The 26,225-nt window shown below is 32.7% G+C and overlaps 3 protein-coding genes across 5 annotated transcripts; 2 read left to right on the forward strand and 1 right to left on the reverse strand.

The window, feature by feature from the left end:
• Positions 1 to 894: 894 nt before the first annotated feature.
• LOC118045437 (AMSH-like ubiquitin thioesterase 2) lies at positions 895 to 5,043 on the forward strand. 3 transcript variants are annotated; one of them, XM_035054066.2, is made up of 9 exons: positions 899 to 1,179; positions 1,484 to 1,546; positions 1,649 to 1,716; positions 1,889 to 1,978; positions 2,711 to 2,773; positions 2,876 to 2,950; positions 3,078 to 3,140; positions 3,577 to 3,629; positions 4,423 to 4,944. In XM_035054066.2, the coding sequence occupies exons 2-9, from the start codon at positions 1,525 to 1,527 to the stop codon at positions 4,595 to 4,597; spliced, it is 609 nt and encodes a 202-aa protein (XP_034909957.1). In that variant the 5' UTR covers positions 899 to 1,179; positions 1,484 to 1,524; the 3' UTR covers positions 4,598 to 4,944. The 3 variants fall into 3 exon arrangements, with proteins under 3 accessions (XP_034909958.1, XP_034909955.1, XP_034909957.1); XM_035054064.2 differs by having other exon boundaries at positions 898 to 1,179; positions 1,484 to 1,716; XM_035054067.2 differs by lacking the exons at positions 2,711 to 2,773; positions 2,876 to 2,950 and having other exon boundaries at positions 895 to 1,179; positions 1,484 to 1,716; positions 4,423 to 5,043.
• Positions 5,044 to 5,689: 646 nt separating this feature from the next.
• Positions 5,690 to 6,496, reverse strand: LOC118045425 (uncharacterized). The gene has a single exon (XM_035054049.1). It carries the CDS (start codon positions 6,494 to 6,496, stop codon positions 5,690 to 5,692), a length of 807 nt encoding a protein of 268 aa, XP_034909940.1.
• An 8,257-nt stretch (positions 6,497 to 14,753) lies between these two features.
• On the forward strand, positions 14,754 to 19,115 carry LOC118045426 (proline-rich receptor-like protein kinase PERK13). The gene is made up of 8 exons (XM_073411863.1): positions 14,754 to 16,215; positions 16,308 to 16,772; positions 16,859 to 16,945; positions 17,070 to 17,140; positions 17,242 to 17,318; positions 17,736 to 17,883; positions 18,180 to 18,341; positions 18,522 to 19,115. Exons 1-8 carry the CDS (start codon positions 15,312 to 15,314, stop codon positions 18,771 to 18,773), a joined length of 2,166 nt encoding a protein of 721 aa, XP_073267964.1. The 5' UTR covers positions 14,754 to 15,311; the 3' UTR covers positions 18,774 to 19,115.
• The last annotated feature ends 7,110 nt before the right edge of the window (positions 19,116 to 26,225 follow it).

The raw sequence follows: 26,225 nt of genomic DNA on the forward strand, positions 1-26,225 counted from the left end.
GTGAGGTCTTTAACTTGACTTGATTTGATGAAGACAAAGATTATTCACACAAACTTGAAAGCCTAACCGCGTGGGGTATTTAACTTGATTTGATTTAATAAAGGAAAAAACTTTGATTCTTTGCTTCCTTATTTTGATTTGATGAAATAAAAGACTTTGATTCTTTGTTTGCTTAATGAACTTGAATATTTTAAAGAAAACTTTCAAGTATTTGTTTTTAGTCTCTGAATGTTGTCTTTGTCTTTAATTTAGTGGTTTAGTTGTCTATTTATAGATAGACAAAATATAATTTATCTCAAATATTCTTTATTTAAATTATATTTTAGAAAAATTGATATGAAAATTATTTAAAATACCCTTAGAATGATGTTAAAGTAAAAAACCATAAAATGTATTTTGAATTGAATTTAGATCCAAACCCAATAAATTAAATTTGTTTTATCGTAAAGATCTTTAAATAATGGGCTTGACTTGTTGAAATTTTAATGACTGGATACTAAATTATTGTCATCAAATATGTAACATCAACAAATTTATTATCTTATTGATTGACGAACTGTGGATATCAAACCTCTTATTTATTTATTTATTTATATTTTATTAAAGATTAAAAAATTCATAATCAATAAAAAAGATTTAAAAATTAAATGTCAACAAAAAATAATTTTTTTAAAAAAACAGCCAAGCATAATCAATAAAAATTAGCAAGAATATTTTTTTAATTATTATTGTTATAATTTTGATTCTATATCCAGTCTTGGAACACGTGGCCAAGCAAGAGTCTTCGCATTCTTAGATATGGTTTAAAATCTTATCCAAAAAAAAAGTTTGAGTAATCGTATTAGCCTTTTTATTATTTGATTTATTTAGATCAATAATTTTATTAAAAATAACAACATTTTTTTTTTAAATTTTAATTATTGATTCGATAAAAATCTAGTATAAAATGCAATCCAAATCAAATTCCGAATCTCAAATTTATTAGATCAATCTACCAAGTGGGGTCGGTTTAACAACAATGCACTAAACTCGCCCGTGGAAAAGATTATTTGGATGCTTTCCTTCTTTCCTGTGCTTGTTTCTCTCTTCTGCAGGTCAGAAAAGCAGAAAAATATTCTGTTCGATCGATATAAAAGGTATATATAACCAGAGCAAACTGAGACACAACTAACGTTTGAGGTATGGATCTTCTTCTAAACCTCGTTTCTTGTCTTGTTGTTCCCATTTGTTTCTTAATTCTCTGATACATAATAATTTCTCAGCAGACTCATGGAACTCTAAATAATCATGCTTGGTTATGTTTTGCTATGAATACAATTCTCTAGTCTTAAATAATTGAATTGAATTGAATTGAAAATTGAGTTCAAAACACTGTTTTCTTGGTATAATTTGCAAAATGATCAAAATATTTTTCATTTTGGAATTACACCATATCATGGATAGGATGAATCTGACATGCATCTTTGTATTCGTTGGATTTTAGCCGCTCTTTGTAAGTACACACTTCAATCTCTCTGCCAAAACATGACTCAGACAGACAGCCAATGTGAGCATATCACCGTTCACACTGTTACTCAGACTTCTCCATGTCCTATACTCTCATGTGTAGAGAAAGCACCTAAATGTGCTCATGTTTCACTTATACCAGTTGCTGATTCAGATCAAAGTTCATGCAATCAACCATCAGCATCCGGGGTCTTGCAAGATGTACACATAGTAAGAATATTGGAACTCTCCTTCCATGTACAAATGGTCTTTTCGTTATTGCTATAATCTTCTTGTATATTACATAATCTTCAAGGTTGTTGCAGTATTTGCTGTTTCCTAGAACTAGATTATGCTGGAGTTCTTTATATTGGACAAGTTGATGATTTGGTTATTTTATTAGTCGCCACTGTTGATGGAGGATTTTCTTGAACTTGCTAGAGAAAACACAGAGAAGGATCTGGAAACATGTGGGGTTCTTGGTGCTTTCCTTGTAAGATTCATGTTTTTGTCCATACTCTCTGCAACTGAAATGCTTTTTTTTTAAAAAAAAAACTTATCACATTTAGTCTTTAGGCATTTTAACAAACGTTAATGATTGCTTTTGGTTTGCACATCACATATTTGGTCTTATTCTAATTGGGTTCTAAATGAACTCCTTTAATTTATAAATTTCTCTGTTGTTCCTCTCCTTGCTATTTTCAAAGAATTGCTACCTCTTTCCAATTGCATATTCTCACGTAACTCAATATCTATTTCATTTATGGTGTAACAGCCCCATCTCCCCCCAACCGCCCCCCCCCCCCCCCCCCCCAAATAAAATAAAATAAAACCTTCAGAAAGGCAGCCTGCTTAGAAAATGTGCTAAATCTTAGTCATGTACAAGTTTGGCTGGGGTATAATCCACCACTTTTATCATGTATGCATGCTGTTATAGAGATCTTGACTAGCTGGCTATATTCTTCCAATTTTTCCACTAATTAAACTCCTTTCTGTGTTGGTTGTCACTGTGCTACATCTGTTGCTTATGTTCATAATTCCACTCATCCATTTTCTTGCTGTTTTTGATAGTCTGTTTTCATAATCTTTTGGATTACTGGTCACTAGTGATCATGCTTTGCATTGTTTCCAATCATTGATGCTATACTGGTCTGAGATGCGGAGATTAAGTTGAGGTGATGATTTCATATTGAATCTCGTTTCTATGCTATCCTCATGAAATCAGGAGCATGGAACCTATTACGTCACCACTCTAATAATACCAAAACAAGAATCAACTTCCTCTTCTGTGAGCTCCTGGAGCCTTTTTACTCTTTTTAATTGGGTTCAAGATGTCATTTGATGTGATGTTTATATGGCCTAATTTCTTCACCAATAACATTGACGACAGTGCGAGGCTTTAAAAGAGGAAGAGTTTTTTGCCATACAGAATGAACGTTCTCTTTTTCCTGTTGGGTGGATTCATGTATGTTCATTTTCCTGTATTTTTTTTTCACCTTGTAATCTCAAATATTTCTTCATGAACATGGTATTATAAGTTCTATAAATTTTAAATTTTTCTTAAAACTAAAAGTATAATGTTCTGTTTTCAGACACATCCTTCTCAAAGCTGTTTCATGTCATCAATTGACCTACACACTCACTTTTCATATCAGGTAATTGACTGACCTGCAGATCTGCTAGTATAGATTGAGTAGTTTTCATTCTTGTTCCTGTGATTGCGCTGCACTGATTCAACTAATCCTTGTCAAGCTATCATTTTTAAGATTGGCAAGGTCAATATTCTGTTTTGTCACAATTAAAGGCCTTAATTTTCTTACACTAGCACCTTTAGATTTGACTCTAAGTAATGGAATATACCCGAATATATGCTTGGAATCTCTAGCTTTGGTTCTTGGCTGACAAGCACAGGACCTGTACTTCCCCCCTCTCCCCTATTTGGGGGAATCAGAACTATTGAGATGAACATCCATTGGGCCTGGTACCTAATTGTTACTATTAGTTCTCATCTAGTTTTTCTCTGTTTTCCTTGCATGTCGATGAGTTTAAATTTAAAATTTGACTAATTTAGTTGTTTCTGTATGCTTTCAGGCAATGGTACCTGAGGCATTTGCCATTGTCATGGCTCCAACTGATAAGTCAAGGTGTGTAATTCATTCACTGCACTATATGATTAGCCTCTGTCACTATTCAGGGCCATTTTTATTGTCCAATTCTTTTTAAATGGCTTTTTTTTAAGCCTCCACAGATATTCTCTATTAAAACCATCTATTTTCCTCATATAATTTATGAACAGTCAGTCCATGTTACTGTAGACATTAGTATCTGTTACATAAGGTTAATTTGTCTTTGCTGACTTTATTTCACCAAAGATACCTGGCACAAGTGTCATCAACTCATTCCTTTCTCACCAACCTTCCACCTCGACAAACGCTTATTTTCTGTTCTGCATTTAGTCTCTAATTGCTACTTAAACTATGAATCTTGTATTTCTAAATTTACTTTTGGATCTTCAGGTTGAGCACTTTGAAGGTAAAACAATAGGAAACAAGGCATTGATTATCTGTTTACTAATTCATGTACCAGTCCATTTCAAATCACGAATCAGCACAATTCAACTTCACCTGGTGATTCAGTTAATTTTCAAACAAACTATGTTCATGTTTAGAAAGTTTAAAGAGAAAAAGCTACTGAGGTATCAAAGTATGAACAAGGCACATAAGATCAGCCGTGTCATTTGCAGAAATAAAAAATACTTCCCTGTAACAGCAGAAATATTGGCATGATAAAATATTACAATCCTTTAATGTTTAACAACATTTACTCCAGAAAAACCTAGATGCTTAAAAGGTAAACAAAACAAAAGCAGATGGTTCTATATATCCATGTGTCGCAGATCACATTTAGTTCCATGCACCACTTAATTTTGGAATGCAGGAGCTATGGAATATTCAGGTTATCTGACCCAGGTGGGATGAGTGTTCTGAAAGAGTGTGAAGAGTCAGGGTTTCATCCTCATGGAGAACCAGCAGATGGGAGCCCCATTTACGAGCACTGCGCCAATGTATACACAAATACTAATCTGAGGTTTGAAATCTTTGACTTACGCTGATCTATCTTATTGGTCTACAACTGCATGTGCATGGCGGCACTGATCCAGGGTTCAAGTTAACACTAATATGATCCTAGCCACAACTTGCAGCAAAAATGGGTTGAGGTATTGAGACATGATACCAGGGAATGCAGATATATATATGAATTGAATCAGCGCTTTCCTTTTTAAGTATATGTAGATGTTGATGTTTGTGGTTTCTGTCTGTCATAATAATGAGTTCATGACTGTTCATGAAATCGAGAGATGAATGCTTCCTCTTTAATATGTGTATCTTGATCAGATTATGCCCAGTGTTTTCCTGATTTTATTGACCTGCAGAATATGAATATATATTTTTTACTGGATGACAAGACTTATGCCACCTTCAATGGGGGTGTCTTATTCCAAACTGTGTATAAACTTATAAAGCGTTCAATCACAAATTACATTTTGGTATTTTGTTTGCTGAATTGTTTTTATACCTTCGGCTCTTAGGTTCAGACACACAGGCAGAACCATGTACTAGATTTAAAGAGAGTAAGAGCATTGAGATGGTTAAACTCAGAAGTGTTAATTCATATTAACATGTCATATTCAGGATGTATTAAGTTACTGATGTCTTCGAGCATGAGTTGTTTAGTTAGTGTTAAATCTTCAAAGATTAATTTATCACTAAATTTTAATCAGCATATTAAGCAAGGTAGCACAACACAATTCACGGTGACCTCTTATAATAAACAGTTCATGTCAAGTTGATATAATCATTGAACTCAAATTTCTCATAAAAGAATAATTGTTTTGATAGGGGCTCAAGAAACTTTTGCTAATGATGTTGGCTTCCGCATCAAGCAGTAATGTTTTCGAAACCCCCATTTCATAGGACAGTCTAATTGTTTGTGGTTATGGCTATTAACAGAGATGAACACTTGCTCAACAGAAGGATTCATGTAATCATGTAAGAGAGATGCCAATAATGGAGCACAATCTCTCTTAACAAACTAGCTATGTCTTGAGTAGTGAGCAGGTGTTGATTAAGTATTAACATAACTCCTAGAAAATTCAAAGTCTAATTAACTTCAACTTTACAAACCTCTAGATTTAGAAACTAGTCTAAAAAGGATGAATGTTCCTGCTGAGATCGCTAACGTTGGTGAAAAAACCAAAGATATCCTGCCGGTATGGCAAATATGATTTTTGTTTTTCCCCGTCCTTGATCGCTCTGTTCCTCAGGTAATGCAGCTCGTGTGCTGACGACGACGAAGACGACGACGACGACGACGACGAAGACACCCTTTTACTGCTCTGCTCTTTTCTCTGCACAACCACCACATCCTTCTTCTTCGTCTTCTTCCCAGCACCTATCTTTTCGGAAGTAGCAGCTGTTGTTGTTGTTGTTGAAAGATGTTTAGAAGTAGAATCTTCATGATTTAAGAAGACGAAGGCATCCTTTCCATCACTGTTACTTCGAAGAACAAATTCTCGAAACCTCCTTAGCTTCGAGAACCCCGTGGAGTTGCTCTTACTGCATGTCTGGTGATCCGGCAAGGCTTTGCTACCCCCTGTCCATACGCAGCACGGTCCCTCAGCTTTGTTGCCTTCTTCCACGAACATGAACGCACCCCCTCCTCCTCCTGCTGCTGCTTTATCATCATCATTGAACAGGGGACCGCCATCTCGGTTGAATAAAGGGAAAATGGGCCTGATCTGCCCGTTTTGGAATATATCATCAGCTGATATCAGCGATTCCGATGGGTTTGTGCACAAGAAACTAAACTCTTCTTCTTCTTCTTCTTCTTCTTCTTGATCTCGCACTACTGGTGGTGGATGTGGATTCTTGTCGTAAGAAAACAGCTCATTTTCTGCAGACTCTGTTGCTGCAGTAATGGAGCGTTCATTGACCTTCGGACTCACCTGCATTGCTCAACCACTCGGAAAAATTCAATTATCTCTCTAGGAATTCAATTTCTTGTCCGAAAGAGAAAGAGGTGGGCTTGTACTTGAATCTTTCAATAAATAAATAGAGGTAGGTAGATGGAGCCAGTTTTATTTATTGACCGAGACTAAATTGAAAAGGCGCGTAGGGAGCCGAGTGCCGATTTGTTCTGTGGGTATCCCGAAATATCGTTAGAACTTTCGATCCATCGGCTATTCTTGGAGTTTACCTGTATACCCCGCAAGTAAGCGTGTTTGTTGACTTCTTAAATTTTTTTTTTTTAAGAACCTTTCACCACTTTCCAATCAAGTCCAAATTACTAGAAGCTCCTAGTTATTGACCAACGTTTCGTCACTTTTTTTAATAAAAAAAATTATTGTACTGGCTTTTTGTAGATTGTGAAAAGGTGATGTGTATTTAATAAAATAAATCTAGAACTATAATATAAAAAACAAATAATGTATTGGTTTTTTGGCTTTTTGTTGATTGCGAAAAGTTGACATGTGCTTAATAAAATAAATTTTAAAATTATAATATGAAAAAAAAATAATGTAGTGGATTTTTGTTTGATTGTGAAAAGTTGATGAGTATTTAATAAAATAAATCTAGAATTATAATATAAAAAAAATAATGTACTAGAATAAATCTAAAATTATAATATAAAAACAAAATAATGTACCGGTTTTTTGTTAATGACGAAAAGTTGATGTGTAGTTAATAAAATAAATCTAGAATTATAATAAAAAAAATAATGTACTGGAATAAATCTAAAATTATAATATGAAAAACAAATAATGTACTGGCTTTTTGTTAATTACGAAAAGTTGATGTGTATTTAATAAAATAAATCTAGAATTATAATATGAAAAAACAATAATATACCAGCTTTTTGTCAATTGTAAAAAGTTGACATGTTTAATAAAATAAATCTAGAATTATAATATGAGAAAATAAATGTCAAAAGAAGTTTTTAACATTAATTAAAAACTATGGTAGGAAGTTAAGAGATAAATATAGATCAAAATATATGATCTCGTGTTACGAGAAGCCTTTAATTTTTTTTAATCTAATTATATGAAATATCTTTTTTGATAAAAAAAATTAATAATTTAAATTATATTGAAACAATTTTTTTAATTATAATTCCTTATTTTTTTATTAATATTTTTTTTCTAACAAAAAATTATAGCTTTTTGAGCAATGTTATTAACTGAATAAAAATTGAAAGCAATTAAATAAATATAAAAAAAAAATTGAATAATTTGAAATAAGGATAAGAAGGCACTCATTCATATTATTAATGCAATTTCTTTGTTATTTTTATATATATTTATTTATCAACATAATTGTTTTCTAAATAAAACCTCATCAGAACTATAGAAAAGCAAGTTTTATTAAAAATATAAAAAATCGATGCTTTGATAATTTTAGTACTCTTTAAGGTTTTTGTTAAATTGACTGGTTGATGCGTTGTTTGTATAGGCAGACGAGATGTCGTCTACTATTCCACATTTTGACTATCGATGAGTCAAGACTTAACTCTTAGCGTCCAAAAAGCTCATCTTCAATATTTGTTTTCACTTGAAAACATCCAAGAAAGACCATATAGGCCTCAATAAACTCATTTTTTAACATTAAATCACCCGTTAATCCATCAAACACTAAAAATTAACCTGAATCAAAAAGAACTTTTGAAGCCTAGTCTATTTATTATGGCAAGATGAAAGATTAAAAACATCTAAATAGTACTTTTCTCGTCATACAGAACCCAATTATATTAATCTATCAAACAATAAAAACAAAAATTGTCTTATTTATAGCAAAAAAGTGGCCACCTGACAACTTAATTTCTCCTTTCCTATTTTCAGTAACTTTCCATATCATCTCTTAAACTCGAGGACTAAAAATAAACAAAATAAAGTTTTGAACCAAAACTAAAAATTATAAAAAAAACGACCAAAATTTTTAAAAAGCGCACCTCATGAAAAATTAATAAAAAGGGAAAAAAATATGTTTTTTATGTCAAATTTGATCCCTGAATTTTTAATTACTTTTAAACAATAAAATTGAATTCTATTATACCAAATTGAGCAACAACATAATGTTATCATATCTTTTTCAAGACCACGAGAACTTCATAGCAAGCTAATAAAAATAAATTATCATCCTTAAATCCTAGTAAATGCAATGTATAAGGATGAAATTAAAAAAAAAAATAGAGATGGAAATAGAAAATGTTTCACAAAAAAAGAAAAGAAGAAAGAAAACATTGTTTCAATTCATAGTATTTTCTTCCATAATCTATGTGAAATCAATATCTTATTTATTTATTTATTAAATATAATTATAGTTTTGTTTCCATTAATAACAATATCTTTGTTTCTTTCTTATTAGCACATTGTTGAATTATCTCCAATTTAGGGATTTTGCTTCCCTAAATGATATTATTACCATAGTTGTTAAATCTAACTAGATGTAATGAGGTGGTTTTTGAGTTGGTTTTGAAATTTGGTGACTGAAAACCTAACTTGGGGCCGGGGTTTAACTTGAACCTGAAAAGATAATGACCTGGTGTGTCATCACCTAAAATTTACCCCTTATAAAAACAAAGGATTTGAATTAACAAATTTATAGGTTAAATTTAGCAGAGTTTTGAAGGAAAAAACAACTATTAAAAGATAATAAAAATAAAAAAGGTGAAAAACACAATTAGGGATAAAATTAGACAAATAATGAATTTTCAAAAGCAATGATTGGACAAAACAATTATAAAAGGCTAAGGATAATCTTGAGGGACAACTAGAGGTTTAATTGAAAAGAAAATTGAATAAAAAATGGTTGAAATTGGTAGAATTGCATGAATTAAAAGACTATGGATCAAAATAAAAAATGTGAAAAAGTTTGATGGCCGTGTTAATTCAATAAATGGCTTTATTGAAGAAGAAATTGAAATTTAGAGTTAATTTAACAAAGAAAAAAGAATTAAAGGACCAAAGAAAAAAAAAGAAAAAGTAAAAGGGTTCTATTTGTTCAAACATAGACGTAATTGAAAAGAAATTTAAGACTAAAAGTCAATTTGGCTAAAATTATGAATTAAAGGACCAAGAACTACATTGTAAGATGCGTAAAAATATGGGGACCAAATCAATTTGGAACATGAGTGAAATTGAAAAAAAAAAACTTAAAGGAAAAGGTTCAATTGTGAGCTAAATTGAACATGTGCATAAACCAAGGACTAAAATAAAAAAGACGTTAATGTTCCAAGTCTAAATTAGACTATTTAAAATGGTGTCGTTTATTTTCAATCCAAAACCTTAAATTAACCCAAGACAAAAATGACATCGCTCAGTTAAAAAAAAAAAAGTGAGTTTCATAAGAAATGATGTTTCAATAAGTGAGAAGAAGAAAGAAACGATTTTATTTTAGACAATACTATTCAGTGTATTTTTCCCCTACCTAACCAGTTCACGAGAGTTAACCTTACCTAGTACCACTCTTCATGCCTTTTTCATGCCCTTTATCCTTCAGCAATCAAGACAAACAACATACCTAACCCTCATATTGAAACACTCATTGTAATCCCAAGCTAGAATCTTGCAATTTTCAACCCTAAATTGGTTACAGCAACAACAACAAAACAATCATTGCCCCTACCATTCAAAAACTATAGACATATGAGCTTGCCACTTTACCAACCTAAGATTTAGGCAAGAAGAAACAAAATTTTTAAAGAACGACTGTGATGGCTTCTTAAAGATCAAGGGTGTTGATCTTGCCAAAAAAAAGACCTAGAGATTTCTATTTTTAGCTATAAAAAGGATCCATAAAACTCTTTTCAAACTAGGAATAATAGGGTAGAAGAGTAGAAAGAATAGAAAAAAAGAAAGGGAAATAAATGAAGAGAGAGAGAGAGAAAAGAGAGAAAATAAGAAAGAAAGAAATAATAATAATAATAATAATAATAAACAACAAGGGAGGAAATGGTGGCGGAATAATAGAAAAAAGAAGAAGAAAGAAGAAACTTTTGAATATGAAACTTACATCTTCTTCTACAAGGGTAGCCTAGCCATAAAATCCCTTCTAGCCTTTAATGAGACAACTATGAACTCTAAAAAAAAAAAATACCTAGAAGGGCTCAGTAATAGTTTGCACACCACAACAACATTTTTAGGTGTCAAAACCAGTCCTGGTTTTGACAAAAGCAAAAACTAAAAGTAGTGGAGAACTCTTTTGGGTTAAGGATTTTCTAAGCATACTCTCATCAAGTCGAAGGAGTTCTATGTAAACCCCAAGGTTAAAATTCTATGAAAACATTTCCTTGTGAGAAGATATTGTCTAAGTTGAGTCCTCTAATCATCATCCTTTGTTAATATTTGTATGATTACCCTTGCATATGTTTCCTCTTTTGTGCTAGTTTTTTTTATAGTACTTTAAACCACACATCATAAGATATTTTAAACCCTTAGTTTGTTTGCCAATTCTCTCCGACTTATAAGGGATCATGGACAGGTACCCCTCTCCATGTTTATTATTATCCCTAGCTATTTGTTTAGTGGTCAAGCTACTTTCTTAAATGTCCTCAACATGTCCTCAACAGCCCTAAGTAATCCAGGGTTCTCTAGTGGACGAGCATCAACCCTCTAGTTCTTAGCTTGATCCTAATTGATCCTAATTGATCCCGACCCCTTATAAAACCTTTAATTTTTGATGTTCCTGGTCTAAATGTAAAATTATTAATGCAAGCTATATGTTTCCCTTTCATCGGATCCTATCTCTATAAAGAATGCAAAGTATGTGTTGATTACCTCAAGATGAGTCTTTTTAAACTTCATTACACGCTAAGTTACAACGCTCTATGCCAAGACCAAACACTCCACGTGATTACTCTCCACCAATAATACACTCATGTCAGAACACCTTACGAAAATGTTGTAGAGAGAAGTTTTATAGAGTGGAACTTCAAATGTGAAATAAAATGTCTTAAAGAGAACTTTTAGAGATACCCCTCCTTTTTTTTTTTTTTTTTCCTTACATGTAGGAAAAATAGGTAAATTTTTTAAGTTTCCATAGTAAAAATACCATAAAGACTTGAAGGGTTACTAGTGAAACATGATTTATCATTATTTTTAGAAAAATACTTTTTAATTGGTCCAAACTTGTTGTTTCTACAACCCAAGCCCTGAAGGGACTTCGAAAACATGATTTGAACCTAAATCATGGTCATGGGCTTAGGCACCAGGCACACACCAACATTTGTAGGTTTGTATGTAACACCTGGGCTTAGTCGCTGGGCGTATGCCCAACACCCTATAAGCTTAGGTAACACACTCGAGCCCAAGTGCTAGCCTATGCCTAGCACCCCTATAAGCTCTAGCATGACATTCGATCCCAGGTGCTAAGTGCATGCTCAGCACACCATGGCCTCAAACCTCGTACTTGAACCTAAGCATGTTGCCAAACATTCTTGGGCCTAGTGCGTGTTCTAACTCCTTTTAGACTTGACTTTGTGACATGAACCCAACACTTTTCTACTTAAAAAGTTTTTTCTTTTTATCAAATACTTATCTTTTTTGTCTAGACCTTACTCAATGTGCACCCCTAGATTCTTTCTATAACTTGCCAAATTTTTATCTCATTAATACAATGTAAATGATATTTGTCTATCATTAATGTCTGTGTCATAAATATTTATTTATCAATAATACTACAAGGATAAAATGACTTTCCAACCCTCTTCCTCAAGCAAAAGAACAAGATTCATAAGGTATAAATACTGCATGAATCATCTAGGTAAAAAATTCAAATTTTCATTCTCACACACACACTCTGTGTATTGTGTGTGTGTGTGAGAATGAAAATTTGAATTTTATATATATATATATATATATATATATATATATATATATCATCTTCTTATAAAGCATTAATTTCATACCAAAAGAAAAACAACCAATTTTATTCTTAGAATTTAATGCTCTTTAGCATGTTCATTACACTTTTTCTCTGTAAATATATTGACTTAAGCATCTAATGGTCTCCAAATCCATTCAAATAAGACTTTTTTTTGTAGGTATCGGGAGCCTTTCATAAAGAGATATCTTATTTTACTATGGAGAGTGGATTTAATTGAATAAACAATTAATTAATCCATAATCCAATCACTAAAGAACTTTATTCCTAAACATCCTAGATTTCATAATATCAAGTGACATTATAATATTACATGTCAAATTAATAAAATTATATTTTTAAAACAATTTTAATAACTGTTATTCATAAATTAATTGTTTTGAACATGTACCTTCTCTAAAATAAAAATTTAAGAAATTAATAGCAGGGATAAGTCTCTTTAATCATTGGGTGTAGCCTTTAGAGTTACCAAGAATATGAAAAACATATCCTATCATACACACACAAGCACACGCAAATATACATATCTTGATTTTTATAAAAACCATTGAATTATATTGGTTCCTTATATTTGAATATTGTCTTTGTTAATGGAAAATAAATGCAATTTCTTTTTTATTTTATGGAAAATAAAATAAAAAAGTTGCAAGAAAAAAAAACAAAACAAAATATTTGATACAACAAAATAAGCTTTGCATCCATCTTCGGCTTCTTCTACCTATGATAAATTGGGTACAAGGATACAGAAAAGGAACAATTCATCGGGAGAGAAGTTTTTTCAGGATAAAAATACATGGGCGGAGCTTATGGAACTTTAATAATTATTTCATATATATTTTAATGTTTTTATATGCAATGGCCTCTTTTAAAAAAGATTAAATTTTTTAATCCATAATTCTCCAAATTCAAATTTCTATCTGCCCGCTTTATATCACAGTGTAAGAGTGTTTAGTGAGTTAATGGAGTTTGTGATAATTTGTTGGTAATTTCCCCAATTAATTAAACATAAATACTTCGAAATGAGTTTATTTTCAAGTTTATTTTAATTTATTGATTTATCAAATAGATACTTTTAAATAATACCGGATCTTTTAAATTAGAGTTAAGATTATATAGTCCCCAAGGAGCGTAACATGGTGGCAAAGAACTTTAAATCTGCACAGCAGGTCTTGAGTTCGAGTCAGGGCATGCACCTCTTATAAGAGCTTAGGACAGCCGGGGTTTTACTCACTCACCTGGGCCCACAAAAAGTGCGCTTTCTAGGGGGTGGGGTTTCCTCGAATAAAAAAATATATATAAATCTGATTTTTTTTTTAAAAAATAGAGTTTTTATGAGAAATTAGATGGACTTAGTATTTTTTTTTTTTTACCATGCATAAAACAAGTTTTGATTAGAAGGAAAAGTTTTTTCACCTGCTATAATTAATGTGAACTAATTAGGACAATTAATTTATTTTTAAAGTTAATAATTATATGAAATAATTCTACCCTTCAATGAGAATCTAATAGGTAGGATTTAACTAAGATGATATATCATGCTAGCACTAACTTGATATATGAAAAAACACATGATAGCACTAACTTGAGAAGAGTAGAATTGATCATTCTACTTAATTTACTCTAAAATAGAAATTATAAAAGAATATGCAAATAGCATAATCAAAACAATGGTGATTATTTCATAACTAAAATGAGCAAATCCTAAACATGTTACAAAGAGTTTAATATATAGTTATTAAACCTGTATTGATTAAAAAGTCGTTATAAGACCCAACTCCTAACCGACCAGATTTGTTTTTAAAAATCAATTAAAATTTTGTTTAGATTAACCTAGATGATCAATTAAATCAAATATGATAGGTTCAAAATTATATTTGTTTTTTAATTTTTTAATCTGTTTTATTTTTTAAAATAAAATATTAATATTTTTTTTAATTTAAAATAAGCCGTAAAACTCAATATCTTATTTTGATCAGACTGCCTTAAAATATCAAACCTTATATTTCGGTGAGGAAAGAAAAAGAAGAAGGGGTTTCATGGGATATAACCATTTTGAGACCCATAATCGCTTTATCATATGGGCCAACCCTATTTTAATTATGCGCGGTAACCCGAAACTCAAGCAAAGAGATTTATGTACAAAAATATATATACTATATTAAAAAAAAAGAAAAAGAAGACAGAAAACAAAAAGAGTGGTGGTTAGAAATAACGGAAATCATGCCTACAAGTGCCTGAAAGAGGAGAAAGAGCGCGCGCGCGGTAATATGAAAGACAAGATAAGAGCAATAAAAATCATCTGTCTTAAAAAGGCAAAGAGAATTTGAAGGAAAGGTTGTTTGAAGTTTTTGAGAGAGAGAGCAGAGGAGACGAGAGAGAAGACACCCCTTTTACGCTTTTCATGGGATCGATCAACACTTTCTGCAAATCAATCTTGATTACTCGCTCTCTCACACATTTCCAGGTTCTTTTTCTTGTTTTGTCCCTCTTTGATTCGTAAACATCTTCGCTTGGTCTTCTTGGGTTTGGGATAGATTGATAGATAGATTCCTTGTTTGACTGTGCTTAACTAGGGATGATCAGCAAGCACATTTTCAAGATTTCTTATGTGTAGCCTATAAGGGCATCTTCAAATTTTGATTAGCAGATTGAGAAAATAATAGTCTTGGGTTAATGAGATTGCCTTTCTTCGCATGCATGCACGGGAGGAAATTAATGACAAGAAAGATCTTGTTTGATTACCATAGAAAATCTTATAGAATATTTTGTGAATGCATTTGAGAGAAACCTAAAATTCCATTAGGAAAGAGGGGAGAGAAAAGAAAGTTACATATATATATAGAGAGAGAGAGAGAGGAAAAATTCATTATAAGTAGGAAGGTTAGGAAAATGTCGAGCTCGGTGGGGGAGTCGCCGCCGGGTTCTTCATCGAATGAGTTGCTTCCTTTGCCAGTTAGCACAAATTCCACCTCCAGTTCAGGCTCTTTACCTCCAGTTCCTGTTGGCGAAGAATCATTAGCCGTCAATCATGACTCGTCAGCTTCGCTATCACCTTCTACTAATGGTGATTCCCCACCAACACCTATACCATCCCCGCCTCCACAGGCCACTTCAAACTCTCCTCCTTCACCATTACCATCCTCACCACCACCGTCGAGTTCCAACTCTTCTCCACCTCGTAGCCCACCATTAGTCTCAAATTCCACTCCGTCAAATTCATCACCACCATTGATAACATCTCCACCACCAAACTCACCACCTCCATCACCTCTTCCTCCTCCTACCCCTGCAAAGAACGAGTCTCCTCCTCCATCTGTTCAATCCCCTCCTCCTGCTCCTGCGATACCTCCCCCTACTGGTGAATTTGTTTCTCCACCTCCCTCTCGAGGTTCAAAACAATCTCCTCCCCCCCCAGTAGAATCCAAACCCTCTTTGTCTCCCCCCAATTCAAATCTACCACCCAAGCCATCGGAATCAAATAGCACTCCGTCAAATGGACCCAATCCAACAGAATCTAGATTTCATAGTCCTCCCGATTCAGGAGTCTCGTCATCGGGCCGCTCGTCATCGATCGCTAATGCAAAAAATCACAATGTGGTCAGCAATCCACCAAGAAATCAAAGTAATGGAACTGGAAGCAAGACAGTCGTGACTGCGGCTGCTGCTGCAGTCGCAGGAGTAGTTTTTATGGCGCTAATTGTGGTAATCTTTTTATCTGTGAAAAGGAGGAGAAAAAGACGGATTCAGCCTTCCAGCCATTACATTCCGCCCAAAAACTTTACTGTGCAAACAGGTAAACGTTCCTATCTACTTTGAGGCTGCGGCCCCATTGCTTAATATATTATGATTTAATCCGTTAATTCTTTCTTGTTTTTCCTATTGAAGATAAATATTATTACGGACAGCAACAACCCTCTGTGGGTTTCGCTGGACCTGGAAGTCTCTCTTATCATTCGCCAACTGCACAGTCTGATAGCTACGGGAGTCAAAGAGGGAATATACACCACGGAGGGGGCCCTGACTCAGGTGTCATTAGCAGTTCCAAGACCTCTTTCGGCTACCATGAGCTGATGGAAATAACAAATGGATTTGCTCGTCAAAATATTATCGGTGAGGGTGGCTTTGGATGTGTTTTCAAGGGGTGCATGCCAGATGGGAAAGCAGTTGCTGTCAAACAGCTAAAGGCGGGTGGTGGACAGGGTGAACGGGAATTCAAGGCTGAAGTTGAAATTATCAGTCGTGTCCATCATCGACATCTGGTCTCTTTGGTGGGCCATTGCATCTCTGACAATGAACGCTTGCTCGTCTACGAATTTGTTCCAAATAAGACTCTCGAGCATCATTTGCATGGTAAGGTGATTTTTCTTTTCCATTTTATAATTTTTTATGTTATTATGTTTTGGACTTGATTATGCCCTGCCGATTTGTGCCAGCAGCAAAAGATATGCCAGTGTTGGATTGGCCTAATAGACTCAAAATTGCCATAGGATCTGCAAAGGGTTTGGCATATTTGCATGAAGATTGTATGTCTTCCTATCCTTATTCTCCTTAAATAGGTTATGTGGTGTACAATTCCTCTCCCATTTTTCTTTTAAAAAGAAGGATGATTAATTTTCCTCTGATCATCCTGTGATCTAATTATTCTAGGTCATCCAAAAATTATTCACAGAGACATTAAGTCGTCGAACATTCTGTTGGATGATGCTTTTGAGGCACAGGCAAGTCCATGACTTTCTATTTGGATTCCTCCCTCAACATGTGGTTTCTTTAACGTGAAGTTAGTCCTGCATTGTTATTTGAGAACTATTTTTATGTACAGGTTGCAGACTTTGGGCTTGCCAGACTAAATGACACAGCTCAGACCCACGTATCAACTCGAGTAATGGGGACATTTGGGTATGTTAAGGTTTTCGGTGATATGTAAGCTCTGTTCAGATTGGATGCCTCTGTTCACCTGTTATCCCGTCTCCTAGCCGTCCTTTCCTTTATCCTCTCCGGTGTAAATGACTAAATGGTCAATATATACCCTCGATAAACAAAATCTATGCTCGAATGTGGATCAGAGTAGTAAAGTGGAATCTCCAATTATAGATGTTCCAAGGAAATAAAGAAAACCTAGGTGATTTTTGTCATCCAATCCATCACCTTCTTCTGAAACAAATTATAGAAGTTAAGAGCATTTTGGTAACCCTTTTGTCTGAATTGTATGTGGTAAGCTAGTGAACAAGCTCTCTGTCAACTTGGATTGCAATATACTGGACTATGGTAATGGTTTAATCATCACATTTTACTAATATTCATTATGGTTTTCAGGTATTTGGCACCTGAGTATGCATCAAGTGGAAAACTAACAGATAGGTCTGATGTATTTTCATTTGGAGTTGTGCTTCTAGAACTGATAACCGGGCGCAAACCAGTCGATGCAAGTCAGCCTTTGGGGGATGAAAGCTTGGTTGAATGGGTATGAATAAGCATTGACGCAAATGACTTCTTTCAGTATCTTGCTTGTAGCTGTGTGCATGTATTATATATCCCAATCATCACCCGGCTATAATAAGAAATGGTTCATAAATCTAGAAAAAAAATTAACATAAGAACTTTCTTTCCTAATCTGAATGGTTTGCCAGTAAACAAGCGTACTTTATCTTGTTCAAGCCTAGTTACTTTGGTAATGAGCTAGATGAACTGCATATCCAATTTCCTTCCCTGCAATCTATTTATCCTTTGAACAATGTGTTGTTATTATGATTGTGGCAGGCTCGTCCACTCCTGATTCATGCCCTTGAAACCGGCGAGTTTGGTGAGTTGGTTGATACACGGCTCGAAATGCATTACGTGGAGAGTGAACTATTTAGAATGGTTGAGACAGCTGCTGCTTGTGTTCGCCATTCAGCTCCAAAGCGGCCACGCATGGTGCAGGTGATATTAAATATGCTTCTTGTCAATTTCTCTTTGTTATAGATAACCTTGTCAGGGATTCTTTTTAGATAAGAGAACCAAAATGAGCAAAATGCCTGCGTGACTAGTAAATATAGGAGATTGTATTTTTTTATTGTAGCTTTTGGTTGGAATGCTAAATTTCTTGGTACACTCTTTTAGGTGGTGAGAGCATTAGATAGTGAAGGTGAACTCCCAGATCTAAGTAATGGTGTGAGATTTGGTCAGAGCGCTGTATATGATTCAGTTCAGTACAGTCTAGACATTAAGAAATTCAGGGGAATGGCTATTGGCAGTAATGGAAGCTCAGAATTTGACACTTCCAGTGGAGATTACTCTGGTAGATATACACATCCCGTGAACCTCCAGCATCAAGTTAGTTCACGAGTAGCGAGTCAGAAACACAAGCCATGAACCGACATGGAAGCCATGGTAGATGCCAGTTTAGATGAAGGTGACATGGCCAACCTCCAGATCTCCTTGAAATTATCAATATGTAGCACCAAAGAAGGTGATATCTGAAGGAATTTGCACTTCACTTCACCAGGCATAATTAGCGTTAATTTTTTTTTCCCCTTCTCCTGTGAAATTTGACTGCAATTTTAGCTCCCTCAAAGGTGCAGCGAAGTTTCAAGGAGGCTTGTAAAGTGTATCTTACTCAAAGCTTTATGTATTTACTAGCCGCGGTGTCACTCAAACCAGCACCCTTGTCTGACTGATAATAGAGCAAGACAGAAAAAGTTTTGTTGCGTTGCATATACATTTGCAAGAAACTTTTGCTTATGATGCAAATTTGAACATATTCTTAACTTTACCTCCGAAGGTTACCCTTTTGTCTTGTACATTTTTTGCTAGTCTGTCAATATGAAAATGCTGAAATTGAGGATTGTTTAAGGAATAGAAGGATCGGTTTCTTGGTTTCAGGAAGCATAAATTTTCTAGAATGGCTTGCCTAATCTTGCTTCTGTACAAGGTCCTGCTTGAAGAAAAACACTGTACAAGAGAAGCCCGAATGGAGGGGAAAATAATAATGTCTCCGACAGATAGAAAGCTAATATTGATGTAAACATATGTTCAAACTCTGGAAAGAGTACTCCCTGATTCTTCTAATTTTGACTACTTCCTGTCTGAATTAGGTACCCTGTTAGCTCGACCAATGACTCTCTCAATCTCTTTGGTTGAACATCCTTATCCGCCTTGCAGATTTGATACAAGGTAGTTAAAACTAGAGTGATGCAAACATACATAGCAGAAAAGGAGATACGGTGCTTCTAGAAGAGAACTGCTGAAGTTTTTGACTTGAAGATTTATATCCCTGTCAACCTCTATTTCTCTGGAAAACAAGCTTGTGTAACTGAATTTATGTCGAATTCGTATCCAAAATGTGGATTCCATCTGAATATCAGGATTCGATCTTGAGAATGTTCAGAAACTTGCCATTAAATGTAGTAATAGTGGCATCATGGATATGAAGCCCCAAAGAATGGATAGTTTCCATCAACATCCCGAATCCTCCACGCTTCTTTTCACAAAGGAACTTCAGCAGGAAATGTCTTTTGCCAATCTGGTCCACTTCTAATTGAATCTGGGAAAAGAGTCAATTTAGAAATTGATGGTCTCATGAAGCATGTTGAACTTCAATGGCTCAAATTGTTTTGTCCAAGTATATCAGTAAAGAAAAGAGTTTAAGTTTTGCAATAAGAACCGTACTAGGTTCTGGAAGCTCTCTATACCTCTGTCCTTCCCTTTTTAACAAAACCAGAGGGATCCTGGTTTACCTTAGTGAAAGACATGCAGCCTTTTTGACATGTCTCCAGTTTTGCAGTCTTTAGCTCCATGCTGCTCGCTCTGCATTCCTCTTCTTCAGCATTCTGATCTCATCCCAGAGGTTTTTCACATCCTTTAGCAATTCGCTGATATAATCTATTGCATCTCCAAGAATAGCAGCTTTATCCATCTATAATATTCATAAAATGCAGAATTACCCGAAAAAAAGAAGAAGATACAACAACGACAGTGAATAGCTTTTTGTAGCAGCAAAAATATACAGAACTATGTTAACCTTGGATATCTTGGGGCCCCGGGCACTCAGAGAAAATAGACCAGTTTCAATCCTGGTCCTCCTGTTCCTTTCTGTGACAAGATTCTTTGATTTGCAGCCATCGCTTTCCGACCCAGGATAAATTTCAGAACTCTCTTTGCAAACTGGAAAACCTGCTCATTGCTTCAGAAAGTTTTCATCATGCAAGGATTTTCTCGAGACAGAGGATTTTCCAATTGACAATTTCATATGTCCATGTTGCGGAAATTGACTTGCATATGAAACAAATGATGAAGCTTCATTCGAAGGATTGGAACTCCTTCAAAGCTAAGGTTGTTATTGGGCTGCGTTCATGGGTGAAGGAACTGTGTCTGAGGAATCAAACTTAACAAGCGACGGGAAAGCAGCAAATTCTCTTCAAGAAACAGATTAAGAAAAAGGTTGTCAATTTCTTTCGGTAAATATTTTGTTTTTTTAATTGGAATGGAATATTTTAGTTTTGAAGTGTTTTACGTGCTGTTTTGGGATTGTACTATTCACACACACACATATATATATATTCAACCAACATAATTCAAATTCAAGATAAATTAATTATAAATTATGCAATATAAATACAATGTCAAATAAATATAATTTTAAAATTTAAAATATTTCTAAATAGTCAAGATTAAATAGATCTTTAAGTTAAAGTAATTCAACTTAAACAAAATATCAAAATATTATAAAAGTAAAATGTTTTAACAAAAATATTTTAAATATAAAGTTAGGTCAATGTTATCAAGTGGCTAATGGAATCTAAAATATCCCTTATTTTGCTCAAATTCCTACAAAGTATAAACATGAAAAAAAACAACATGAATATAAACCATATATATTAGTGATAAATCTAATTTTAAAAAATTAATATTATTGTTAATGAAAATAGTAATAATAATTTTCAATATTATTATTAATATCATTGGTATTGAAAATAATAATGAAAAAGAGCTTTTTATAATCGGGTGGTTTAATTAATGAAATTGAGCAAGGTTCAATTTGATTTAATGACTTTTCAAGAACGGAACGGAACATGTGGAATGAAACCGGAACGTTTCGGGCGGAATTTAGCCAAAAAATTTGGAACGAACCGAGATTTAAAATGAGATGAAATTTATTCTATTTTGTTCTGTTTTTTGAATTGATATGAAATATTTCGGTCATTTCAGATAAAACAGAATGAAATTAACAACCTTGATCAAGACAGTACTTGTTCAAGCTCGAATTGGAATGACAATGTCCAATCATAGCTTCTTGTTTGAGAGGGACATAACATTGAGCTCTAATAGATTCTATTATCTTCTCATCTTTTTCTATCTGAAAATATTGAACTGGGATTTTCACACATAAATCACATTAGCAGAGTTAATTTATTTATAGTAAAAACCGAAGAAAACCTTCAAGCTTGGCTGCAAAAAGCTCAATAAGTCCACCAAATTAGCGGGATCAAGGCTTGTGTTCCAGCCTCTTCCTGGAGGAATGTTCTTCAAGTCAACTACTCAAATGTTTCTTAATAATAATTAAAAAAAAAAAAAAAAAAACTTCACCTCGTCCATGTCAAATCCTTTCAAGTATGGGTTTCATAATGCAAGAAATCAGTTTAACCATCTGGGTTCGGTTGATATCACTAGCTCTACACGAATCCTGCTTCTAGCAACCACATGACACCATGTTTGGCTATGTAGTCTTTTTTTTAGTGCTTGCGCCAAAAGGACTGAATCGAATAATTTGAAAACTTGTGTGTTATATTGCTAATTTTCTTGTGATTATGATTGTCTAATACATTGAGTATACAAATATTACTTTTAAATTTTACTTGGGTAGAAGAAAAATTATTTTGAAAAATGTGTATTTTGTTACTTGAAACGAATATGTTTGTTATCGATCTATATATGCACATAAAGAGACTTTTAGCTTTAAAAAGAAAAGAAAAAATCGAAATCAAGTATCCCATTGCAAGCAAATTTTGAGATGCAAGGACTGAATTGAATAATTTTGAAAACTATGAGGATTGAATTGCATATATTATTGAAACTTTTGAAAGCCCTAGGAAGTATATTACTCTGAAATATTTGATTATTGTGTACAAGGTAGGAGGGTTGCCTCCCATTGGGTAACCTAGGGTTCAATTAACTTTTAGATGACCTAAAAAAAACTCATGCGTGACAAATAACTAATTAGACAACATATAAATATAATCCAACTTTACTTTACAATTATAATTACAAAATAAACTAAAAGGCTCCGGGTTTTTAACAGTAGAATTATAATGTAGTGTCTTTACACTTTATTGGAGATGTAATAGTAATTTTTTTTAATTCTAGTTATTAATTTTTATTTTTTTTACATTTTTGTATTATGTTTTTTGTTTCCTCTCATATGGTGGTTTTCATTGTGAAGGTTTTGATAAGATGACTGCATGTAAATTTAATGAGGTGTGGTTTTAATTTGTAGTATTAAGATAAATTAAAAGAATAAATATTAAATTAAAAAAAAAAAAAACCTAGACTCTTTGATGGAAGGTAGGTGTGTGGCCTAGTTGACCAAGCCCTACACCAATTGACTTCTTTCTCTCTGTTAATTTTTTCATTGCTTTATCCTACTTGAATATTGATTAATACCCTCTCTTAGTTATTTTTAATATAAAAAATAATTAGACCTGACTAACAAGTTTAGTAGGTTGATTGAAGTTAATAAAAAACATTGTCATCTTAAAATTAAAAAAAAGTTAAAAAAAAATGCTATTTTAACACAAAAAAATATTTAAATCAAGTTTTTACCGGGTTAACCGAGTCATATTTGGACACAACATGTCAAGTAGGTGAAATTAAGTCAATTCCAACAAGGTTAATTTGAAACTCAAACCAGGTAAAGGGCCATGTCGAGGGGTCAAGTCAAGTTAATAAGAAGAAAATGTGTTATACTAGCAAATTATTTTGTTTCTATTGAATTTGAATTAATGCTTTTTAAAAAAATATATTGCATATAATTAAACAAAAAAATTAGATTTTAGATAACAAGAAGGTGTAGATTATTTTGACAAATATTCATTTGTGTCAAGAGTAACTTTCATATAAATTTTAATAATCATTACTACTATTAACAAGCTTAAAATATATTAAATTAATATAAAAATAGCTTTCTTAAATGGTGACCTTGATAAGAAGATTTACATGGAACAACACGGGGGATTTGTTGTTAATAGACAAAAAAATAAAGTTTGTAAGTTTGTCAAATCATTATATGATTTGAAACAAACACCTAATCAATGACATGAAAAATTTAACAAATTTATGTTGTCAAATGAGTTCAAAATCAACAAAATTAATAAATACATTTATGTGAAAAACACATATAAAGGTTATGTCATTGCATGTCTCTATATAAGTGATATGGTAATTTTAGACAGCAATGATCACATGATCAAGTCTATTAAGAAAATATTAACTAACAAGTTTGATGTGAAAGACTTGGGTGTTGCAGATGTCATACTAGAAAAAAGAATTTTTATGACATTTGATGGATTTATATTGTCACAATCTTATTATTTTGAGAAAAATTTTGACAAATTTTCTAAAAGTGACAATAGCATTGTCAAAACACTAATTGATATAAGTGTACATCTATCCAAGAATAGAGATAATGAAATAAACCAATTAAAATATTCTCAAATAACTAGAAACCTAATGTCCATTATAAACCGCATAAGGCCTAATATTGGTTACTTGGTTAATAAATGAAGTATATTTATAGGTAATTCAAATATACACCATTGGAAGGAAATAAAAAAGGTACTCAAATATTTGAGGAATATTTTGGACTATGGGCTACACTATATTGGTTACCCAACTGTGTTAGAAAGGTGTAGTGATATTAATTGGATATCCGACACTAAGGATTTAAAATCCTCGGGTGGATAAGTCTTCACATTTGGTAGAGTAGTTGTATCATGGATATCCTCTAAACAAATATGTGTCGTAAGATCCATGATGAAATTATATTTTATTGTTCTTAATAAAACTAGAGATGAAGTTGAATGGATTCAAATTTTCTTATAGCATAGATATTCCATGTTAGCCAAAACCAAGATATCAAAAGGCCACAAAATATTATGTATAATGGCAAGTCTAAATATATATGTCGCATATATAATACTTTTAAATACTTGCTATTGAATGAAATTATTTCCATTAACTATACAAAAATCAAAGGAAAATATTATGGATCCTCTATCCAAATGTTTGTCAATAGAGCTTATGTATAGTTCATCGAGGGTAATAGGGTTAAAACCTTTAAAGATAAAAGAGTGTAATGATGGTATCATACCTAGTTGATTGAAGATTTCAAGATCTAGTTTCAAATGAAAATCTAAGTCATATAACATTCTCGATAGCACTAGAAAATTATTATTTCTTACTTATTCCTATGATGAAATACGTGTTAGTTACAACGTGATAAATAATAAATTGTGCTCTTAATGATTTTGATATCTTGGTATACCAAATGAAGTATAGTATAATACTTTTAATGAAAGATCACCTATATAAATGAGAAATATGATCATTTTTTTTTAATCCGAGTTGTTTAGAGCCAAAATAAACACAATAGTAAGAACAAAAAACAATCTCTGTATAAAGAACTTTATGAGTACTATTATCTTGGTTTACATAAAACTAAATAGTTTAAGATTTCATGTTCACTAGTCTAATACATTTGAATAACTAAAAAACGAATAATGCCTAACTTTTAATTTGCCTTTCAGTGAACCAAGAGTAAGTTATCTAATATTTATGTTACAAATCAAAATGAATGAGTTTCTGCCATTATTCATTGGTCTATAGTCTTGCATAACTAAACGTGGTTGCAATATTGATATTGGAAGAAAGCCATGTTAGGTAACATAAAGGATTGGGTAAACTCCATTTTGGTCTCACAAATGTTACCCTTATAGTTTCTAAAATATTTTTTTCATATTTACCCTTAACATACTATTAAAAAGTCACCTTTTCACCTTTTTTCACTTTTGTACTCCATTTTCCTTAAGTCATCATACATGTGATTAAACTTGAAGATTTTAGTGTGCCCACTTCAAATTTCATGGCTAGTTAATGTTTAGGGATAACATAGAAAGTTTTGAAAAATAGGAGGGTGATGTTAGGAAATTCTAATTTATAAAGATGGAGTATAAGATTGATAAATTACAAGGGGAAAAAACTAAAGTTTACACCTATAAGGACATGTTGTACTTGAATTTCTATTAAAGATAATCACAAAGTAAAAAAGAAGCTTATTTATGTAGGGGTTTTTGAATATTGATCATACACACGACATAAACAAATAAAAAATATAATTGTGAGTCCCTAGGATATTGTTAGATAGATATAAAGTTGTTAAAGGATATATTACCTGAAGATCTGATCTTTTTCGGCTTTGAATAATTTTTTAAAGAATAGGTTGTCGCAAACCACAAGTTGTTTAATTGTCCAACCTCCAATGATAATCCACACAAACCATTATTAAAAAATCTCTTAAATCCTTATTTAGAAGAGAGGGATAACTATGCCTACTTAGCTCTTTATTTTTTTACTTACATAATTTTATATCTAACAAATAACCCTCTTAAAAAATAAGAAGCATAACTTATTGTTTATAAGAAAATCTAAAAAACCCTATAAATTAGAAAAATATCAATTTGTCTCTTGAATAATATTCATATGTTAATCAAGGACTATTTTAGAAATTAACTTTATCAAGTCCTTACTTGATTTTTCTAGACCTAGAAATAT

Source organism: Populus alba, chromosome 10 (genome assembly GCF_005239225.2).
Source record: "Populus alba chromosome 10, ASM523922v2, whole genome shotgun sequence".
In the NCBI taxonomy this organism is placed as follows: domain Eukaryota; kingdom Viridiplantae; phylum Streptophyta; class Magnoliopsida; order Malpighiales; family Salicaceae; genus Populus; species Populus alba.